Source organism: Entamoeba dispar, genomic scaffold (genome assembly GCF_000209125.1).
Source record: "Entamoeba dispar SAW760 scf_1105229462793 genomic scaffold, whole genome shotgun sequence".
Classification (NCBI taxonomy): Eukaryota; Evosea; order Mastigamoebida; family Endamoebidae; genus Entamoeba; species Entamoeba dispar.
This window is the reverse complement of record NW_001855370.1, coordinates 29768-48089: the sequence shown is the minus strand read 5'-3', so window position 1 is coordinate 48089 and position 18322 is coordinate 29768. Positions and strand designations below refer to the sequence as shown.

Below are 18322 nucleotides of genomic sequence, written 5' to 3'. Positions count from 1 at the left end.
AAATATCAAAATATTTATGAAAAGAATCTAACGATATTTAACATTCTTGTAAGTTCAAAACAACTAGTTATATAAATAAATTAATATTTAAGATATGCTAAAATAATTTTGAATAAAAAAGAAGAAATGTTATTGAAGTAATTTTTTATAAATAAAAAAAGAAGGAATTAAGTATTAACAAAATCAATTAAATTGAACTTCTTAACTGTAATAAAAAATTATGGATACTAACTATTATAATATTAAGTATATAAAACTTTTTTAAACAATGAAAACAAATAGTTTATTTATAAAGGAGTAACAAAAACTGATTCTTTCATTCACTTTTTTACAACAAGAAAAACAAAACAAGAGGTTATAATGATTCATTAAATTTTATAAATTGAAAAAACTAAATAAAATGTTTTGTTTTTGCTGTGTTGGGATACAAACAACACAACATAAAAACTAAAACAAATCATAGAACAATTATTGAAGGAATGAATAAGAGAAATAACTATTCACCAATCCCTTTTAAATAGTCTTCATAAAAACAAAAGAAATTTAATAGTGGAAGAAAATGAGCAGTCTTGAATATAAAAAGATAAAACAGAGTCTGGTTGAACATTTAAAAAAGACTATTCTATAAATAGACCATATATTAATGGTTATTATCATATTTTTTAAATAAGTTATTTCACTTTCACTCATAGATAATTAAATAAAATAAAAAGGTTATATTTATATTATTAACTATAATGTTTTTTATTTTTGAGAGTTGAAAGAAAGGATTATGTAAATAAAGTTTATACTTTTTTAAAGAATATAATCTTATAATAAACGAAAGAATGAATAATATTAATTAATTAAAATTCCTTTCTTCTAATACAGGGAATTGTTCTAAGTAGTCTAAGTATTTCTCATCAAACGGTAATAAAGAGAGTTTTGTGACATAATTTAAATTAAATGATTCAAAATTAATATCTTCACAATCTTCTAAATGAAGTTCTTTTAATTGAATATCATTTTTATTAAAGATAGTAATAGAAGAACAATAAAGGTATAGGGATTTAATAGATAATGGTAATTTAACTCTAACTTGATTTGAATTTTCTATACAAACATCTTTTAATTGAGGATACTTTGTCATATCAATAGCCTTATTTCCTACAGACCCAATGATTAAACATGTTAATGAAGTTGGCATTGAAGCAGTAATTACATTATTTAAATATAATTTTTTAACTGAAGTAGCTTCGTTTAATTGCAGCCCTGATAATACATTTGGACGAGCATCATAAATCATAAGTTTATCTAGTAATTGTAAATGATTTAATTCTTGAAATTTCCAATTTCTACAGTTATATAATTTTAAGCATTTAACAGAATGAGGACAAATACATTCTGAACATTTATCAACACATAAATTAAAAGTTATATCTATTAATTTTTCTAAGCCCTTAAGAGATTGTGTTATATTTGTATTTGAAATGTTAATTTTTGTTAATGAAGTTAATGAATAAATAAAATCAATAGGAATATTACTTGTAGTTAATTCTTTAAGTGTAATTGACAATGTTTGATGAAAATATGATGTCATATCATTAATAGTTAATGAAGTTAAATGTTGAGGAAGAATTATTGAATGTTTTCTTCTTTCTATCTCTAATTTATGAAGACGTTCTCTTTCTTCTTTTTGTTCTTCTGTTTCTTCAACAAAATCATCGTCATCCGAACGTTCAATACCATTAATTCTATCCATTCTTCTTTGCATAATATCATCTTGATCTACTTCTTCTTGAGGGTCTATTTCAATATTTAAAGTTAATTTCATAATGTTATCAAATAATTTAAATTGGTTTTGAATTCCATCATAATAATCTGCATCAATAACCATTTTATAAGGTAAATAATTTTGTTGTATAAATTCTAATGTTTCTATATTTGGTTTCTCTTTAATTTGTAAATGAAACTTTTTATCCATCATTACAATAACTTTTTTATTTAATTGACTATGCCATTGATCAGATACTAATATTGCATATTTACTCATTTGTTCAATATATTCTTCTTTTGTATCATCATCAATTTCAATAATAATTCTTTCAATACTTTTATATTCTTTAAATTCTTCTATTTCTTTATAATCACCAATGTTACTTAATCGAAGAATTTTTAAATGTTGTTGTTTATTACTAAAAACTGAGTTTATATTAAATTTTTGTCTTCCAATATCAATTTTACATCTTTTTAATAATTTCATTTTTCCAATATTAACTAATGAAACAGGTGAATAATTCCATATAAATTCTACAATACAATCTTCTATTTTTTCCATTAAAGTAAGATCAAACGGTGGGTCATATAAAGTGATTCTATCAACTGAGTCTAATTGATTAATATATCTTGGCACTTCACCTCCTTCTAATATTAGTGTATTTATATTGGGAAATACTTCTCCAGCCACTTGTGCAAGATATTCATTAATTGTTCTTTTCATTATAAAAATCCCATCCCATTTATTAAAACAATATTCTTCTCTGTTTATTGTTTTTCTAAATAAATTTGGTGCTTTTCTTATCATTTTTCTTACATCATCACATTTTTTATTTATCTGAATAAACTTCTTTACTGTTTCTAATGAGTCAGAGTATAATATTACATTTGCTAAATACACTTTTTCTAATTGAACTCTCCTCATAAGTTCTTATTGAATTGAAATTTAAAATTTTTTTTATATTTATAATGAAAAATTTAACACAAAAAAAAAAGGAAAAATGTTTTAGGGTTAAAAATATAGAAAGAAAAAAGGAAAATCGATACAAAGAACAATTTGTATTCAAGAAAGTTCATGTTTATCAAAAAAATAAAAATAAAAAAAATTCTTTATAATCTCTTATTAAATTTAATAAAATTAATTATTTTTATTATATTAAATTAGTTTAATTTTTATTAATTTGAGAAATAAAACAAAATAATTTATTTTATTAAATTATTTTTTATTTTAATTAAAAATAATAAACTTAAAGAAGTTCCATTTCGCTTATAAATGATTCAATTAATTCCAAATTGAATAAAGGAAATTAAATAAATTAGAAAACAAACTTTTCCATGTTTGTCCGTCAAAAAGTTTTAATAAAAATGATTCATTTGGATCACTGATATAACACGTTTTTCCTGCAATCATTATTTTTTTCATATTAATTAAATAATTAACAACTGTTTCATCTGCAAATATCACTTTAACTCCATTTTTCGATTCAATAACATTAACAATAACCCCAAATTGTGATAATACATTTATAATTAATGGAGTATCTTGAATTGTTAAGTTAGATAAAACAATAGCATACTCTTTTATATTTTGAACTATTGGATTATTTGGTAATGTAGAATTATTTCCTTGATTAAGTCCATATAATACAGATTGTTGGTTATTATTAAAAAGAATACTCGTTTGATTGTTTATAGTTGTATTTGGTAAAATACTATTTCTTGAAATATTTCCAGGAATAGAATTCACTATACTATTATTGATATTACAATTATAACTTGGATTTAATGTTCCTATTGGACTACATGAATAAATTGATTGTCTTTGTGTTGGGTTATTAATATATGAAGGACGTATTAATGGTACCATTCCATTTCCTCTATACGGTGAATTAAATGTTTGATTAAATCGTCTTAAGAAAAGTGGTTGCTCATTGGTTGTGCTTTTCCTAGAAAGATCAAATACATCATCTAATTTTGATTTTTTTTCATTTGTTTCATTGATTATAGTTGGTGTTGCAACTTCTTGTTTCTTCTTTTCTCTTTTAATTTTATTACTTTCTGGAATAATTTGAATTGACTCTCTGTTTTTAATACTCTCCGTTGGAAATCGTGATTTAGTAAAATCTTGTGGTGTGGTTGTTCCTATTACTGGCCCAGTATTTGTTCCTACTCCATTTCCTCCTAATGAATTTGTTCCAAGTGTATTTGTTCCTAATGAATTTGTTCCTAATGTATTTCCTCCAAATGTGTTTGTTCCTAATGTATTTCCTCCAAATGTGTTTGTTCCAAGTGTATTTCCTCCAAATGCATTTGTTCCTAATGTATTTGTTCCTAATGTATTTGTTCCTAATGTATTTGTTCCTAACCCACTTCCTCCTAATGAATTTGTTCCAAATGTATTCCCTCCAAAAGAGCTTGTTCCTAGTCCATTTCCTCCAAACGTGTTTGTTCCTAGTCCATTTCCTCCAAATAAATTTGTACCAGTCCCATTTCCTCCGAATGTATTTGTTCCCATGTTAGGTATTGAGTTACTAGTATTTCCCATAGTATTGAATTGTTGTGAACCATTAGTAGAGGAAGGGTTATTCGAACTAAAACCACCAAAGCCACCAAACATTTTGTAATAAAATTTTAAAGTGAGAAAACAAAAGATCAAGCAACTTTTTAAGTTCAAACCTAATTTATTGTTCATAATCTTTTCATACTCCTCTTTCTATTGAAGATATTAATCTCTTTTCAAAACTATACTTTTATTATAAGTTTACTATAATTATTATGAAAGAATAAAAAATGTGAAGAACAGATAAATTTATCCAATTGATTGAGATATGGGATGTGATGGTGGTGTTGTTGCTCGAAGGGATGACCTTGTAAAAGACAAAAAAAAAGAAACTAAAAAATATAACACTGAGGATAGGTATCGTTATTGTTCGTTAACACACAAACTATTCAAGAAACGAGTTGTCTGTGATGTTGTTGGGAGGTTATACAATAAAGATGGATTATTAAAAGCTTTAATTAACCACGAAATGCCTGAAAAATTAAGGTATATTCATAATAAAAAAGATTTTATTGAATTAAATATCGAATGGAGTAATGGGATGATTGTCTGTCCATTAAAAAAAGTAGAATTCAGTCCAGGTCACCAATTTGTAGCTCTAAAATGTGGTTGTGTTATCTCTAAATTGGCTCTTGATGAAATTAAATCAATTAATGGACACAAATGCCCATTATGTGAAACAGAAGGATTAGAATTTATTCTGTTAAACCCTCCTCTGGAAGAGATGGAAAAACAAATGGAACTTCATTGTAAACTTTTTGATCAAAAACAAAATAAAACAAAGTCCATTCAAAAGGAAGAAAATAAAATTGCATTAGTAACTCAACCAATTGCTAATACAATTGCTGATCAAGCAAAAGTTAATGTAAATAACCAAGATGATGATGAGATTTATAGATCTATCTTTACATCATCACAAAATTAATTAAATATAGTAAATTTACTATTGAACTATAATTTTTATTTTAATTTTTTATCTTTGTTATTACATTCTATGTTTCCAGAAACAATTAATCCAATTGGTTATTTTATTGGTCTAATTATTTTGTTTATTCTGATTCTCATGCCTCTATATCGTTCATACAAGTCTTCATCACATTCATTAAATGAACCAACAAATGAACATATTCTTTAATTTAATTCTTTTTCTTTTTAATTAATATATTTTTATAAAAAAACTATATATTATAGAAAAATAATAAAATAACAAAAAAACAAAGTAGCAAAAACATAAATTTCATAAATGAGTGTCATCAAGAGTTTCTAATAAGTTTAAGATATGTTTAGTATAAGTAACTTTCTTTAAAATGCTTAAATTGGGTTTGATGAATAATTCTACTATCTTTTCACGTTCTAAACTATCAATTGCTTCAATAATTTTTTGAACAACATAATTAGCGAATTGGTCTTGCATCATTTGTAAAATTCCATTATTTTGGTAAATTTCTTCTAAAATTTGTTGACGTTCATTTGGTGTAGCAAATTTAAAACATTTTTCAATAACATTTGATGAATATTTTCCCATAGACAAACGAACAATATTTCCTTTAATTTGTTGTAAGATATTATGACGATCATTTGGATATCCTCGTTCAAGTACATTTTGAACAACATAATTTCCATATTGATCTTCAGTTAAATCAAGTGAATGTGGTTCAATGACTTGTAATAATTCAGTTACACAATCATAATCAACACTTTCTATTACTCGTTGAACAACTCTACATCCATATGGATGTTTACAACATTCTAAAACAATTCCTTGAAGTGCATTAACAATATCCATAACCATTTGACGATCTCCTTTTTCAACACATTTTTGAATAACATGATTTCCATTTTGATCTTCAATACATCTTACTAAGGATTTCCTTAATTCTTCAAACAATAATCTTCTATCTTTCATTGAGACATACTCAACAGCCTTTTGAACGACACGACATCCATACATATGTAATGTAAGTCTTAATACATTCCCTTTCATTTTTTGTGGAACAATATGACGTGATTCTGGAATAAATTCTAGTGCTTTTTGTATTACATAATTAGCAAATAAATCAGATGATAACTCTACAATATGATCTTGAAGTGCTCTCCATATTTTTTGTCTTTCATCTTCACTTCCTTTTTCAATACTTTGTTGAACTGTTCTACTTCCATTATGTTCTTTACTCATTGAAACATAATCAAGAGCAACATTTTCATTTATTGGATAAATGTATCCAAAGTTTATTGGATAGTTATTTCCATTGTACTGGTAATTAGGTTGATATGGTTGTTGATAACGTGAATATCTATTCATTTGACTCTCTTCTTCTTCATAACTTTCACTATCTTCTTCTCCTTCTTCAGAACTTTCTTCTGTATCTTCATTATCTTCATCACTATCATCCCCTTCTTCAGAACTTTCATTTGTATTGTCTTCTTCACTATCTTCTTCACTTTCGTCATCTTCTTCTTCATAACTCTCTTCATTTTCAACTCCTAATTCATTTCGAAGATTAGGACCTGACAAACCCTCTAATATTTTATCTAAATTAAATGGTGTTGTTTTAAATGCTTTCTTTAAAACAGTTTCATATCCTTTTGGAAGGTTCCAGGCAAACAATGGTTTTGGTAATCTTGGATCAGCAGGTTTTTGTTGGAAATAATACTGGTGATATTCAGGATGAGCTCTATACGCCTGTTTTTCTAAATCTTCTAAACTAATTACTTCTCCAGAACTTCCAATTCTATCCATTTGAGGAGGTGCAGAAGTAGATCTAGACTCATTGAACAATAGTTGTTGAACAATGTCCTTTGATGTGTTGGTCATGTTCAATGACACCCTGATTTCTTTTGCTATTTTTTTACTTTCATTTTTATGGTTCATTTCAATGAAGTCGTTTCATATTTTTTTTCATTTTTATTTATTTTTCCTTTTATTATTTAGTATTTTCTATAATAAAAAAAAACAATATTTATAGTTTATTAGGGTTGTTTTACAAATTTTTGTTTATTTTTAATAATGTGTTTTAAACATCAAATAGTATTTATTTTTCTTAAAAATTATAGAGGAAGTAAGTGTAGTTTATTCAACTGAAAAGCCAAATGAAAAGGTGGTTCATAGGAAAGAAGTGGGTGTAGTTAATAATGAAATGAAAAGAAAAAAGTGTGTTATTTTTACTAATTAAATTAATAAAAAAATATAAGAAATATTATTATTTTTTGATAGTTAAAAAGTTCAAAATGAAAAGACTAATGAACTTAAAATAATTTATTCGATGAGAACTTTCTTTGCTCTTCTTTTGGTTGCTTTAGTTTCTGCTAATTCAGAGGGACTTGTTTCTCTCAACCCAGATAACTTTAAGACTTACCAAAATAGTGGAAAAACTCTTTTAGTTAAATTCTTTGCACCATGGTGTGGACATTGTAAGAGACTTGCTCCTACTTACGAAGAAGTTGCACAAGCATTTGCTGAAAATGAAGATGTTATTATTGCTGAAGTAAATTGTGACGACCACAGAGAACTTTGCCAAGAACATGGAATTAGAGGATTCCCAACCGTTCTTGTTTTCAATGGTGAAGAAAGCAAGAAATTCCAAGAACAAAGAACTGTTGAAGAATTAAAGAAATTTGTTCTTGAAAATGTTCCAGCCAAAAACTAAATGAGTTGACTATTCCTTTTTTCTTTTCATCTTAAATTTTAAGACATTTTAATTAAAATGGATGAGTTAACAAACAAGAACACTCAATTGTATAAAGAAGTAGTAGAAACACTTCCAAATATTCAACAATCAATTGATGATATTACTAAGCATTATCAATATTATTTAGGAAGTATTAAAAATGAAATATTTGAAATGAGGGATAATGAAACATATGAACAAGCAATTAAAAGAGGAGAAGGGATATTTGATAGAATTGATGAAACAGAAAGAAGAAGAAGAATGGTGATAGAAAAAGGACAAGAAACAATAAATAAAATAGAAATAATAAAGAATAAAATGGAAAAGATAATAGAAGATAATAAGGATGAAGAAATATTAAGTAAAACAAAGAATGAGCTAATCAATAAAATCATTTCAATTGAAGAAATGAATATGAAAGATAAAATTAAGAAATTAGAAGAAGAAATTAACAATATTAAAACAAGATTTAATAAGAAGAAAGAAGAATGGAACAAATATTACAGTGGTTATTTAGAGATAAACAAGAAACAAGAAGAAGAAAAAGAAAAGAAGAAACAAGAAGAAGAGAAAAAAAGAAAAGAAGAAGAAAGATTACAAATAATGAGAGGAATGAATACAATAGAAGAAATTCAACAACTAGAAGAATGGACATCAAGAAAAGTGTCCAATGTACTATTTGATTCAGATAATGATAATTGGAATCAGAACACAATAACATTTATTCAAAGACTGATAAATAAAGAACATATAATAATTATTAATGAAGATGAAAATGGAAATAAATTTGGAGGATATGTTAATTCTAAAATTGATAAACTTGATGATTTTATAAATGATTCAAAATCATTTTTATTTTCATTAGAATCAAAAGGAAGAATAGAAGGAATGAAGAAATTTGATATTAAAGTACCACAATATGCATTTTATTTATGTAATCAATCAAGTGAATATTTGTTTGTATTTGGATATGGATATGGAAATGGATGGGATTTTATTATAGGTAAAGAAAATAATAAAACAAAATCATCTTGTAAACAGTGTTCGTTTGAATATAAAGGAATAAGAAATGCCCTTTGTGGAAATGAGTATCCAAATATTGGTTTCACACCAAAACGGTTCATTGTAATTGAAATGAAATGATTTTTATTCATTATTATTTATTTGAAATATAAAAACTAAAAAAGAATTAAAATCAAATCAATAAATGAATATGAACATTTCATCTATCAATCAATGAAATGATGAATATAAAAATGTTCATATTTCATTCTTGTTTTATTTCATTTGAAAAAATCACACCTAATGAGGATGTTAATTTAATAAATAATAAAAAGAAATAAGAATAAAAGATAAATAAAAATATAATAAAATATTTATTTTTTTCTTTTTTATTTATTTTTTATCTTATTTATATTATAAGATAAATGAATTTGTGTTTTGTTCATCTTCTATTAATGATATCATTATATCTATTATATAAATCTTTTTCGATTCTTTAATTTGTTTTATATTTTTACATCTCACTGTTCTTTTTTTATTCTTCTTTTATATTTATTCATTATTGTTCATTTCATATTAACAAGATAACTATGAATACAACATATAATAAATAAGTGATAAAAGATAACAAAAAATAAAATAATAATAAAATATAAAACAAACAATATAAACAAATTTAAAATGATAAAAGATCATCTCATATAAAATAATAATAAAGAATATAAAGAAGAAATGAATGATGAATAAGAAAAGATAAAAATCAATTAAGGTAAAATATAAAATCAAATATAATAAATAATAAGAATAAGAATGATTTATCTTATTTTTTATTAATTCTTCTTTATATTCTCTTATTTTATTATTTTATATAATTATTATAATTAATTTGTAATATCAATTTCATTTATAATTAATTTATTAATATTAAATATTATAATTTATTTATATTTAATGAATGATGAATTATTTTGATATTTTTATTCTATTATCTTATTTTATTCTTTGTTTATTTGATATGATTCGAATGTGGCGCATCAGAGAAACCACATATAGTCCTATATATCTAAGTTTCGACTCGTCAGTTATCTCCTAGTCATAGTATGTTTTTGGTGAAATAACTTCATACCCAAGGTAATTGGTTATTATTTATTAATGTTTATTATGAATGATAGTCATGACGGATTATTATTGGGGGTTGTTGTTTATTATTATATTACAAAATTATTTGGTTATTATGATGGTCGTATTATTTATCAACACGCAAGTATATTTGTTAATGATAGTTTTGAATTGAATATAATGAGGTGTTATTAAGAAAAAGGGATTATTTAAGTGGTGTTGATGATAAAGGAGATGGATATATTGGTGGTGTTATTGATATATTCGTCATAAAATAATATTATAAACAATGAAGAGTTTTAATACTCATTAAATTCAAAATAAAATTTAGATAACAATTTAAACGATTCTCAACATGATGAAAACCTAATTATAGGTAATTTATATTTGATTTATTTTTTTATTTTCATCTTGAAATTTAAGATTTTTTTATCAGTGAGAGATGGAAACAATATCTCCTCAATCATATCCTTCTTTTCCTCGAATGCATGAAGGTAAGTGTAGAGTTAAAGGATGTAATTGTAACAGATTTGAAGGAATGACTGATTTACCTGATGAGAGATGTAGTAATTGTTTTCATTCTATTGAGGCACATACATTACCAGTAGAATTATTTAACAACGTTAGGTGTGATAAACCAACTATATTAACAACTCCAAGAGAGGTATATCGTAAGAAAATTGCAATAGAATTACTAACAACTGAACGTACATATGTAAAAATGTTAATGACGTGTTTAAGATGTTACGCAGATCCATTACAATCATGTGAGCCGCCGTTATTACCTCCAACATTATATAAATCTATATTTTTGTTTTATAGAGATATTGTTCGTGTTAATTTAGTGTTTCTACAATCACTTGAGGATTTAGTTGAGAAGAACCAATTAGTCTCTGGATTATCATCAGTATTTCTTGGTACATTACCATATCTACGAGTTTATAGAATGTTTGTTGGAAACAACTCTGTTGGGCTACAAGCAGTTGAACAAGCTGAACATATGAAAGATGTAGTTAAGTTGCTTCATCATTGTAGTAAATATGGATATGAAGGTGAGACTGTACAGCCATTGCGGAGTTATTTAATTTTACCAATACAGAGAATCCCTCGTTATAATTTATTACTAAGTGATTTCTTAAAACACACAGATAGAAACGATCCTTTATTTGAAGAAACAACAGCATTAGTTGGGTCTTTGAAGTCACTTGCTAAAGAAATTAATGATGAAGTTAAACTTCAAGATAATAGAAGAAAGTTACTAGCAATAAAAAAGAAGTTTTGTGAAGGTCCTTATCATCTTACATTAGTTGAAGCACATAGATATATTATGAGAGAAGGTATTTTATTCAAGTTAAGTAAAACAAAACCAAAAAAACGTTATTTTTATTTGTTTAATGATATTTTAGTTTATGGGAGGATGCAACTACAGTTGTTTTATCCTAATTTGTATTTACGATTAAATTCAGTACATATAGAAGATGGGTTACAACCAAACACTTTTAATCTTTTATCTCCTTTCAAGTCTTTTACTGTTATTTGTTCTTCTATAGAAGAACGAAATACTTGGGCCAATGATCTTAAATCAGCTATTCAAAAAGAGTCTGATAAAAAATTTTCCAAAAATATTGATACTGTTGGTTTTGATGCTCCTTTATACCAACCATTTAATGAAGCAACTTTATGTTTCATTTGTAAAAGAAAATTCGGAATAATTTGTTTTAAGTATCATTGTGAACGGTGTGGTTTTGTTGTTTGTGATGTTTGCTCAAGGAACAGAAAGATCGTTCCTCCTAATCCTGTTCCTCAAAGAATTTGTGATTTTTGTGTCCGTTCAGCTGATAAAAATATTGAAGTATTTAAGGGTCTTAGAAAGAGATCTAAACAAGAACGTGCTCGGTTGGCTTTAGCTTTATTAGAATAAATATTGTTTTTGTGTTTTGTTGTTTTTAGTTATTTATTTTATAAACAATAAATAACCTTCAATTTTATTTTCATAAACGGAACATTTCATGAAAGTGATTGATTAATATTGTTTATTTGATTTCTTCCGCTTTTTTCTTATGTTTGATATGTGTTATATTGAGTAATACTTCATTTTATTTTCATTATAACAACATTCAGAATGTTATGAAATTGTATTTTAGTCATTTACAAGTTAATCTAAACTGAGAACAAAGGGAGAGAACATCTAAAGGTCTTTGCAATAGGAGATAAAGAAGTAAAAAGGAATGACAAGAAAATGAATTGTTCGGACTAAGTTGTTAGTCAAATAATGATAGAGCTAAATAGAAAAGAAGAAGAGACTAACAAGAAATAAAAAAGACAAAAAGTAAGAATGAAAGATGTAAAGAAGAGGAGAATTGTTTAAAAAATTGATAAGACGTCAAAGACAAAAAAGGGAAGAGGAAAGAGAGTTTAAATATAGAAATATAGTAAAAGTAATAAAACAGGAATGTTCAGTATTTAATAGAAAGATTTTATAATAAAGAATGACAGACAGAGACTAATATGAGAAGTAAGAGTATTCATAACTTTAGTGCAGGACCTGGTACTATGGCAAAAGAAGTTATTGAAGCAACAGAAAAAGCAATAAATAATTTTTGGAATGGAGTTTCAATATTAGAAATATCTCATCGAACAAAAGAATGGATTAAAGTGATGAAAGAAACAAAAAGAATGATGAAAGAAGTAATGGATATACCAGAAGGGTATGAAATAATATTTCTTGGAGGTGGAGCTTCACTTCAATTTTTAATGGTTGCAATGAACTTAATGAATAAAAAAGCATGTTATCTTGATACAGGAATATGGGCAAGTAAAGCAATAAAAGAAGCAGAAAATATAGGAGAAGTTAAAATAATAGGAACATCAAAAGATAAGAATTATACATATATTCCAGAATATCAAATACCAAGTGATTATGATTATTTTCATATTACTACAAATAATACAATTTATGGTACAGAAATAAGAGAAGATATTGAATCTCCTATTCCTCTTGTTGCAGATATGTCTTCTGATATTCTTTCAAGACCAATTGATATTTCTAAGTATAGTTTAATTTATGCAAGTGCACAAAAAAATTGTGGAGCTGCTGGAGTTACTATTATTATTATCAAGAAAGAAATATTAGGTAAAGTTAATCGAAAAATACCAACAATTCTTGATTATCAAGTTCATATTTTAAATGATTCAATGTATAACACTCCACCTGTAATATCTATCTTTACTGTTAATCAAACTCTAAAATATATTAAGAAACTAGGTGGTTTAGAAAAGATTAAACAATTAAATGAAGAAAAAGCTCGATTATTATATGCTGAAATTGATAGAAATAAAATCTTTAAAACAACAGTACTTAAGAAAGATAGATCAATTATGAACGTTTGTTTTGTAATGGAAGATCATTACAACCAACTTGAAAATGATTTTTCTGAATATGCTTTCCAAAATGGAATAATTGGTATTAAAGGTCACCGCTCTGTTGGTGGTTTTAGAGCTTCAATTTATAACGCAGTTACAATCGATTCTGTTCATGCATTAATTAAATGTATGCGTGATTTTGAACAGTTACATATTCATTAATTGAAGTGTTTCTTATTAATCAATTCTTTTTTTACCTAAACTTGTTATAAGATAACATTCCAGTACTTTAATAAAAAAATTGATAAAAAATTTCTTAATCACCTCATAATTGTCTGTATTGTTTTAAAGTTAAAAATTGATAAACTTTTCAATACAATTTTTAAATGTAATAGAGTATTGTTTATCTTCTTTTTAATATAAAATAACTTTTCATTGACTAACTTCTAAAAAAAATAAACATAAGTTAATTAAAATAAGAGATCAATGTTGTGAAAAATTAGATAGATATTTGATATTTTAATAGTATTATTATTTTTTGTATGAAATTATTTCTTATTGTTTTATCTAAAGTATTATTTCTTATTTAACTTTGTAATTAGATAGTCTTTAATTTTTATATTTGTTATATTCTTTATTCTTATTTTCATTAATTGATATTTAATCTATTATATTATTTATTATTTATTATTTCTTTAATGTTTATTTTTCATCTATACTTCTCTTAATATACTTACTTTTACTTTTTTATTCATTTTTATATTTCTTTTTCTTATTATTTTATTATTTATTTAACTTCTTATTTATCTTTTTATTTATGTTTTTCTATTATGTTATCTTTTATCCTTCTAATTTACCTTTTTTTATCTATTTATATCATTCCCTTTTTATTATTATTCTTTTTTTATATTCTTTTCTTTATATCTTACTTACTGTTCTTTCTCATTCCTTTTTTCTTTATTTCTATTTTATCATCTTCTTTTCTCTATTCTTTTATTTTCATATTTCTTTTATCTTATTCTTCTCTTCTTTATTATTAATTTTTTATATCTTTTTCTATATTATTTCTTCTTCAATTATTCATTCTTCTTTTCATTATATATTATATGACCATCATTATTATCATTATTTTTATATATACCTCTTCTAATCATTTCTTTTTCCTTTTCTTTTAACACATTGAAACTATCACACTTTTGATTTTATTTCTTAATTAATTTGTATATTCTTTATTTGATTTCTTTTATCTTTCTTATTTTTTCATTTTATCCTATTTTTTTATTTTTTATTTTTCTATTCTTTCTATTCTTCTATATTATTTTATATTATACCTTTCATTTTTAAGTTTTTTTGAAAAACTGTTTGTAATAAAAATTAAGATATTTTTTTCTTTCATTGGTGTTTTAATAAAAGTATTGTCTTTTCAGTTAAAAAAAGAAAAATAAAATGGCAAAATGAATTAATTTAGAAAAAATTTAATTAAAAGGAATTAATGTTTAGAACTGTCGATAACTCCGTCCTCATCTTCTTCATAATCACCGCCATCAAAATCTCCATCGTCTTCCTGGAATCCAATTGAATCATCAGTATATTCATCTGAATCATTTTGTTGGTCACCTGGTTTAACAAAATAATCCGAAACTATTTCGTCTCTTGGAAGAACAACCTCCTTAACATAATTAACAAATTCGTTGTTACCCATAACTAATTCATAAACAGGTGATGTTTCATCTTTATCTTCAACTGATTTAAGTGTATTAATCATGATTTGATTAGCAATTAACCAATAATCTGGTGCAATATTGTTGACGTTTTTAATTTCAACGGCTTCTTTATCTTTTTCGACCATCTTTGTTAACAAATTTCCTCCATCTAATAACCTTAATTTTAAACAATTAACTTTTCCATTTAAAATTGATGAAACAGTCATTTGAATAGTTTGTCTTACTATTGTACATAAATGGTCTCCATAAAAAATATCCATCATTGAACCAAGTACATTTTCTTTAACAATAGTATCATATACCTGTTGGAATCCACTTAATACAAGTGAAAGAATAATATAAACAAGATTATTTGTAATACTACCTACCTTCCTTGTAGTAAATACTTTTTCAAAATCACAGACATGTGGCATTAATGCCTTAAATATACCTGGGAGATTATTTAAGTCACTATATGTTAAGACTGTTGAACATGCAAGAATATTACTAATAATTCTAAAACATTGTTCTACTAAGAAGTCATCATCTGATGCAAAAACATATCTAATAAATTCTTTTAAAGTTGGCTCATTATTAAATCGTGTAATGAATTGTAGTGCTGGTGAATCAACACTTGAAACTTTCCATAATACAACGTTATGAATAAATGATGAAATATTTCCAATAGTATCAATTGATTTAGTTGTCATTAATGTTTCTAACATTCTTGAAATGAAATTTCTTTCACATATCCAATTAATATATCCAGTTTTTTCATTACTATCTTCTAATTTCATTATTTGAAGAATTGTTTCAAGTAATCCAGTAAGGTCTTGATGTGCCATAATTGTTTCTAAAATATTTTCATTTGCAATAAATAAATCATAAACAACAGAACCATCTACTTGAACTAATGACATAAGAACTTGTCCTGCAGCACTCATTCTTTTTTCGTTTTCACTTAATAATGCATCAAAAAGATAATTAACTAATTCTGGATTAGTTCCAATAGCATCTACAACTTTTACTGGTTCATCCCCAAACATTGATGAACAAATAATATGGTATTTTGAACAAAGGTTTTTGTCCACATCTTCTGGAAAGTCTTCAGTTGTGTATTGAAGAATTCTTTTTAAGTTATATGGCTCAGAACAAAATTCAATAAGATCATTATTTGAACGAAGTTCTTGAATAAAATCTTCGTCATTCATTAACTTTTCTAATGTACAATCTTCTTTTCCAAGAAGAATGTCAATAGGTGATTGCATGGGTGGAAATTGAAACATCCCTGTCCAATAATTCATTCCCTTCGGTGTGAGTTTTTTATTGTTTTAATGTGTTTTTTTACAAAATTAAATTACACCTCAACACAGAATCTAAAAAATTGGATCGACCAAGAAAAAACATGAAGGTAATGGTTTTAAAAACAAACTATTTTCGTCTGGACTTATCAGTTCATTGGTTATTTTTGATTTCATTTTTTATTTTCATAGAATTCCTACTCTCTTTGATACTGGTGGGTCCTCTAATCTCGTTAGCCTAGTTTCTTCTTTTAAGACCTTATTCATTTATCTCTTCTTCTATTCCATTTCAATATATTTAAATTTAAGGTCCTTTTTTCAATATATTTTCGGGAAGTATCTTTAATATCTCTTAATTTTTAAACTATACAAAATGTTTTAAAAGTTTTATTTTGGTTGTATTAAACAACCATGTTTAACACATAGCCATTATTCTTGATTTTGTGTATAGCCTTCTTTTTATAATGTGAGAGGTACTTATCTGATAAAATGTATAGAAGGAAAATGTTGCTCCTTAAAAAGAAAAAAAGGGACTTTGTGACTTATAATTTCATTACCTTGGTTTAGGGGTTTACTGATGGTTTAAAACGTTATAACTTATTTAACTAATATCATCCGTCTCCAGAACTACTCTAAGGTTAATTATGATTTTCATTGGGCTATTCAATTAACCCATTTTATAAATGCTAGAGCTTTTCATAGTACAGAACCAAATCATTTTTTATAGTTATTGGATTAGTGACTAACTTATTCCATCCTCTATAAATTGTCTTTAACCCACAATAACTCAATTTGTCTTTTCATCCGAAATGTTTATGTTTAACAGAAAGTCAAATGAAAAGGTATGACGCATAAACTCAACTCGACGTACTAAGGAAAAATGTCATGGGCTACAGAAATGTTCAGGTCAAAAGAAAGAACAGTAGGTCCAAAAGTGATGTGATTCAATCACTCATTTCATATACAAAATTAATAACGAGATGTTACTTCAAGAATCTGAAACACAAACTGCAAAAATGGAAACATCGGAAAGAACTTCAAAATATTGAAAGAGGCATGTTCCTCTCTAAACCAACACAGGAACAAAAAGCTGAAGAATTAATCGATTGTTTAAGGAAAAAAAGAAGTGAAACTGTTTTAAAAGAGTTAGAAAACAGCAAAGAAAATGATTGGATTAAAACTACTTTAAAAGGATTTAAATTATTGAGACTTGCAAGTCAAACTGATAATGTTGGAGTAGTGAATTATATCATTGAACATTATCCAGAACGATTGAACTACCAGGATGTTTATGGGAAGTCATGTCTTTTTTATGCTGTAGAACAAGAACAATGGAACACTGTGAAATATTTAATTAGTAAGAATATTAATTATTACATGGCAGATAAAAATGGAAATTCATTATTACATATTCTTGCAAAGATTAAAGTCAAAAAGGAATATGAAGTTATATACTTTGAATTGGCACAAAAACTTATTTCTCATAGAAGGATAGTAAGAGGTAAAAATTTACTTGGTGAAACACCATTACATATTGCTTGTCTTAATAGCCACAAGAAATTGATTCAATTACTTATTGATAACAAATCATTAATACACTGTAAGACTGAAAAAGGATTAACTCCTTGGGATTATTGTCAATTTAGTGATAAGATTTGTATTGATCTTTCTACAATAAAAGATCCAGATGAAGGCACACCAAATAGTATTTCTCCTTTTTCTAATGAGGTATTTAGTGATAGTGAACAAAGTGGAGGAAATAAATTAGGTAAGAGTCAAGAGATTTTATCACCTCGTCATATTCCAATAAAGAAAGACTATGAAAAACCTCTTGAAACAAAGGGCACTAAA

At 25.4% G+C, this 18322-nt stretch overlaps 9 protein-coding genes across 9 annotated transcripts in view, besides 24 other annotated features; 5 read left to right on the top strand and 4 right to left on the bottom strand.

Annotated features, from left to right (window-relative positions):
- The first annotated feature begins 67 nt into the window (after positions 1-67).
- Positions 68-160: a sequence feature (AT_rich).
- A 207-nt stretch (positions 161-367) lies between these two features.
- Positions 368-402: a sequence feature (AT_rich).
- A 290-nt stretch (positions 403-692) lies between these two features.
- Positions 693-752: a sequence feature (AT_rich).
- A 78-nt stretch (positions 753-830) lies between these two features.
- Positions 831-853: a sequence feature (AT_rich).
- Positions 842-2680, bottom strand: EDI_151340 (uncharacterized protein; the record flags this gene model as incomplete). Its single annotated transcript, XM_001740212.1, has 1 exon — positions 842-2680. One exon carries the CDS (start codon positions 2678-2680, stop codon positions 842-844), a length of 1839 nt encoding a protein of 612 aa, XP_001740264.1.
- Positions 1202-1224: a sequence feature (AT_rich).
- Positions 2681-2697: 17 nt separating the features above from the next.
- Positions 2698-2737: a sequence feature (AT_rich).
- A 102-nt stretch (positions 2738-2839) lies between these two features.
- Positions 2840-2872: a sequence feature (AT_rich).
- Positions 2873-2877: 5 nt separating this feature from the next.
- Positions 2878-3007: a microsatellite.
- Positions 3008-3037: 30 nt separating this feature from the next.
- Positions 3038-4372, bottom strand: EDI_151330 (uncharacterized protein; the record flags this gene model as incomplete). Its single annotated transcript, XM_001740211.1, has 1 exon — positions 3038-4372. One exon carries the CDS (start codon positions 4370-4372, stop codon positions 3038-3040), a length of 1335 nt encoding a protein of 444 aa, XP_001740263.1.
- Positions 3165-3195: a sequence feature (AT_rich).
- A 211-nt stretch (positions 4373-4583) lies between the features above and the next one.
- Positions 4584-5240, top strand: EDI_151320 (uncharacterized protein; the record flags this gene model as incomplete). The annotated part of the gene is made up of 1 exon (XM_001740210.1): positions 4584-5240. The coding sequence occupies one exon, from the start codon at positions 4584-4586 to the stop codon at positions 5238-5240; it is 657 nt and encodes a 218-aa protein (XP_001740262.1).
- Positions 5233-5292: a sequence feature (AT_rich).
- A 153-nt stretch (positions 5293-5445) lies between these two features.
- Positions 5446-5530: a sequence feature (AT_rich).
- A 22-nt stretch (positions 5531-5552) lies between these two features.
- Positions 5553-7130, bottom strand: EDI_151310 (pumilio, putative; the record flags this gene model as incomplete). The annotated part of the gene is made up of 1 exon (XM_001740209.1): positions 5553-7130. The coding sequence occupies one exon, from the start codon at positions 7128-7130 to the stop codon at positions 5553-5555; it is 1578 nt and encodes a 525-aa protein (XP_001740261.1).
- Positions 6625-6794: a microsatellite.
- A 31-nt stretch (positions 7131-7161) lies between the features above and the next one.
- Positions 7162-7244: a microsatellite.
- A 227-nt stretch (positions 7245-7471) lies between these two features.
- Positions 7472-7524: a sequence feature (AT_rich).
- Positions 7525-7578: 54 nt separating this feature from the next.
- Positions 7579-7962, top strand: EDI_151300 (protein disulfide isomerase, putative; the record flags this gene model as incomplete). Its single annotated transcript, XM_001740208.1, has 1 exon — positions 7579-7962. The coding sequence occupies one exon, from the start codon at positions 7579-7581 to the stop codon at positions 7960-7962; it is 384 nt and encodes a 127-aa protein (XP_001740260.1).
- A 26-nt stretch (positions 7963-7988) lies between these two features.
- Positions 7989-9830: a repeat region.
- Positions 9831-9837: 7 nt separating this feature from the next.
- Positions 9838-9984: a microsatellite.
- Positions 9985-10002: 18 nt separating this feature from the next.
- Positions 10003-10451: a repeat region.
- Positions 10452-10502: a repeat region.
- Positions 10503-10546: 44 nt separating this feature from the next.
- EDI_151290 (Rho/RAC guanine nucleotide exchange factor, putative) lies at positions 10547-12025 on the top strand (the record flags this gene model as incomplete). Its single annotated transcript, XM_001740207.1, has 1 exon — positions 10547-12025. The coding sequence occupies one exon, from the start codon at positions 10547-10549 to the stop codon at positions 12023-12025; it is 1479 nt and encodes a 492-aa protein (XP_001740259.1).
- A 587-nt stretch (positions 12026-12612) lies between these two features.
- On the top strand, positions 12613-13689 carry EDI_151280 (phosphoserine aminotransferase, putative; the record flags this gene model as incomplete). Its single annotated transcript, XM_001740206.1, has 1 exon — positions 12613-13689. One exon carries the CDS (start codon positions 12613-12615, stop codon positions 13687-13689), a length of 1077 nt encoding a protein of 358 aa, XP_001740258.1.
- Positions 13690-13984: 295 nt separating this feature from the next.
- Positions 13985-14118: a microsatellite.
- A 25-nt stretch (positions 14119-14143) lies between these two features.
- Positions 14144-14292: a microsatellite.
- Positions 14293-14351: 59 nt separating this feature from the next.
- Positions 14352-14525: a microsatellite.
- Positions 14425-14602: a microsatellite.
- Positions 14603-14695: 93 nt separating this feature from the next.
- Positions 14696-14796: a microsatellite.
- Positions 14797-14924: 128 nt separating this feature from the next.
- Positions 14925-14952: a sequence feature (AT_rich).
- A 4-nt stretch (positions 14953-14956) lies between these two features.
- EDI_151260 (uncharacterized protein) lies at positions 14957-16474 on the bottom strand (the record flags this gene model as incomplete). The annotated part of the gene is made up of 1 exon (XM_001740205.1): positions 14957-16474. One exon carries the CDS (start codon positions 16472-16474, stop codon positions 14957-14959), a length of 1518 nt encoding a protein of 505 aa, XP_001740257.1.
- Positions 16475-17527: 1053 nt separating this feature from the next.
- Positions 17528-18322, top strand: part of EDI_151150 (ankyrin repeat-containing protein, putative) — a gene marked incomplete at both ends in the record, with an annotated part of 1640 nt that continues 845 nt past the window's right edge. Inside the window, one exon of the mRNA XM_001740204.1 lies at positions 17528-18266. Within this exon, the coding sequence (XP_001740256.1) occupies positions 17528-18266 (739 nt within the window). The remainder of the gene's footprint in view (positions 18267-18322) is intronic.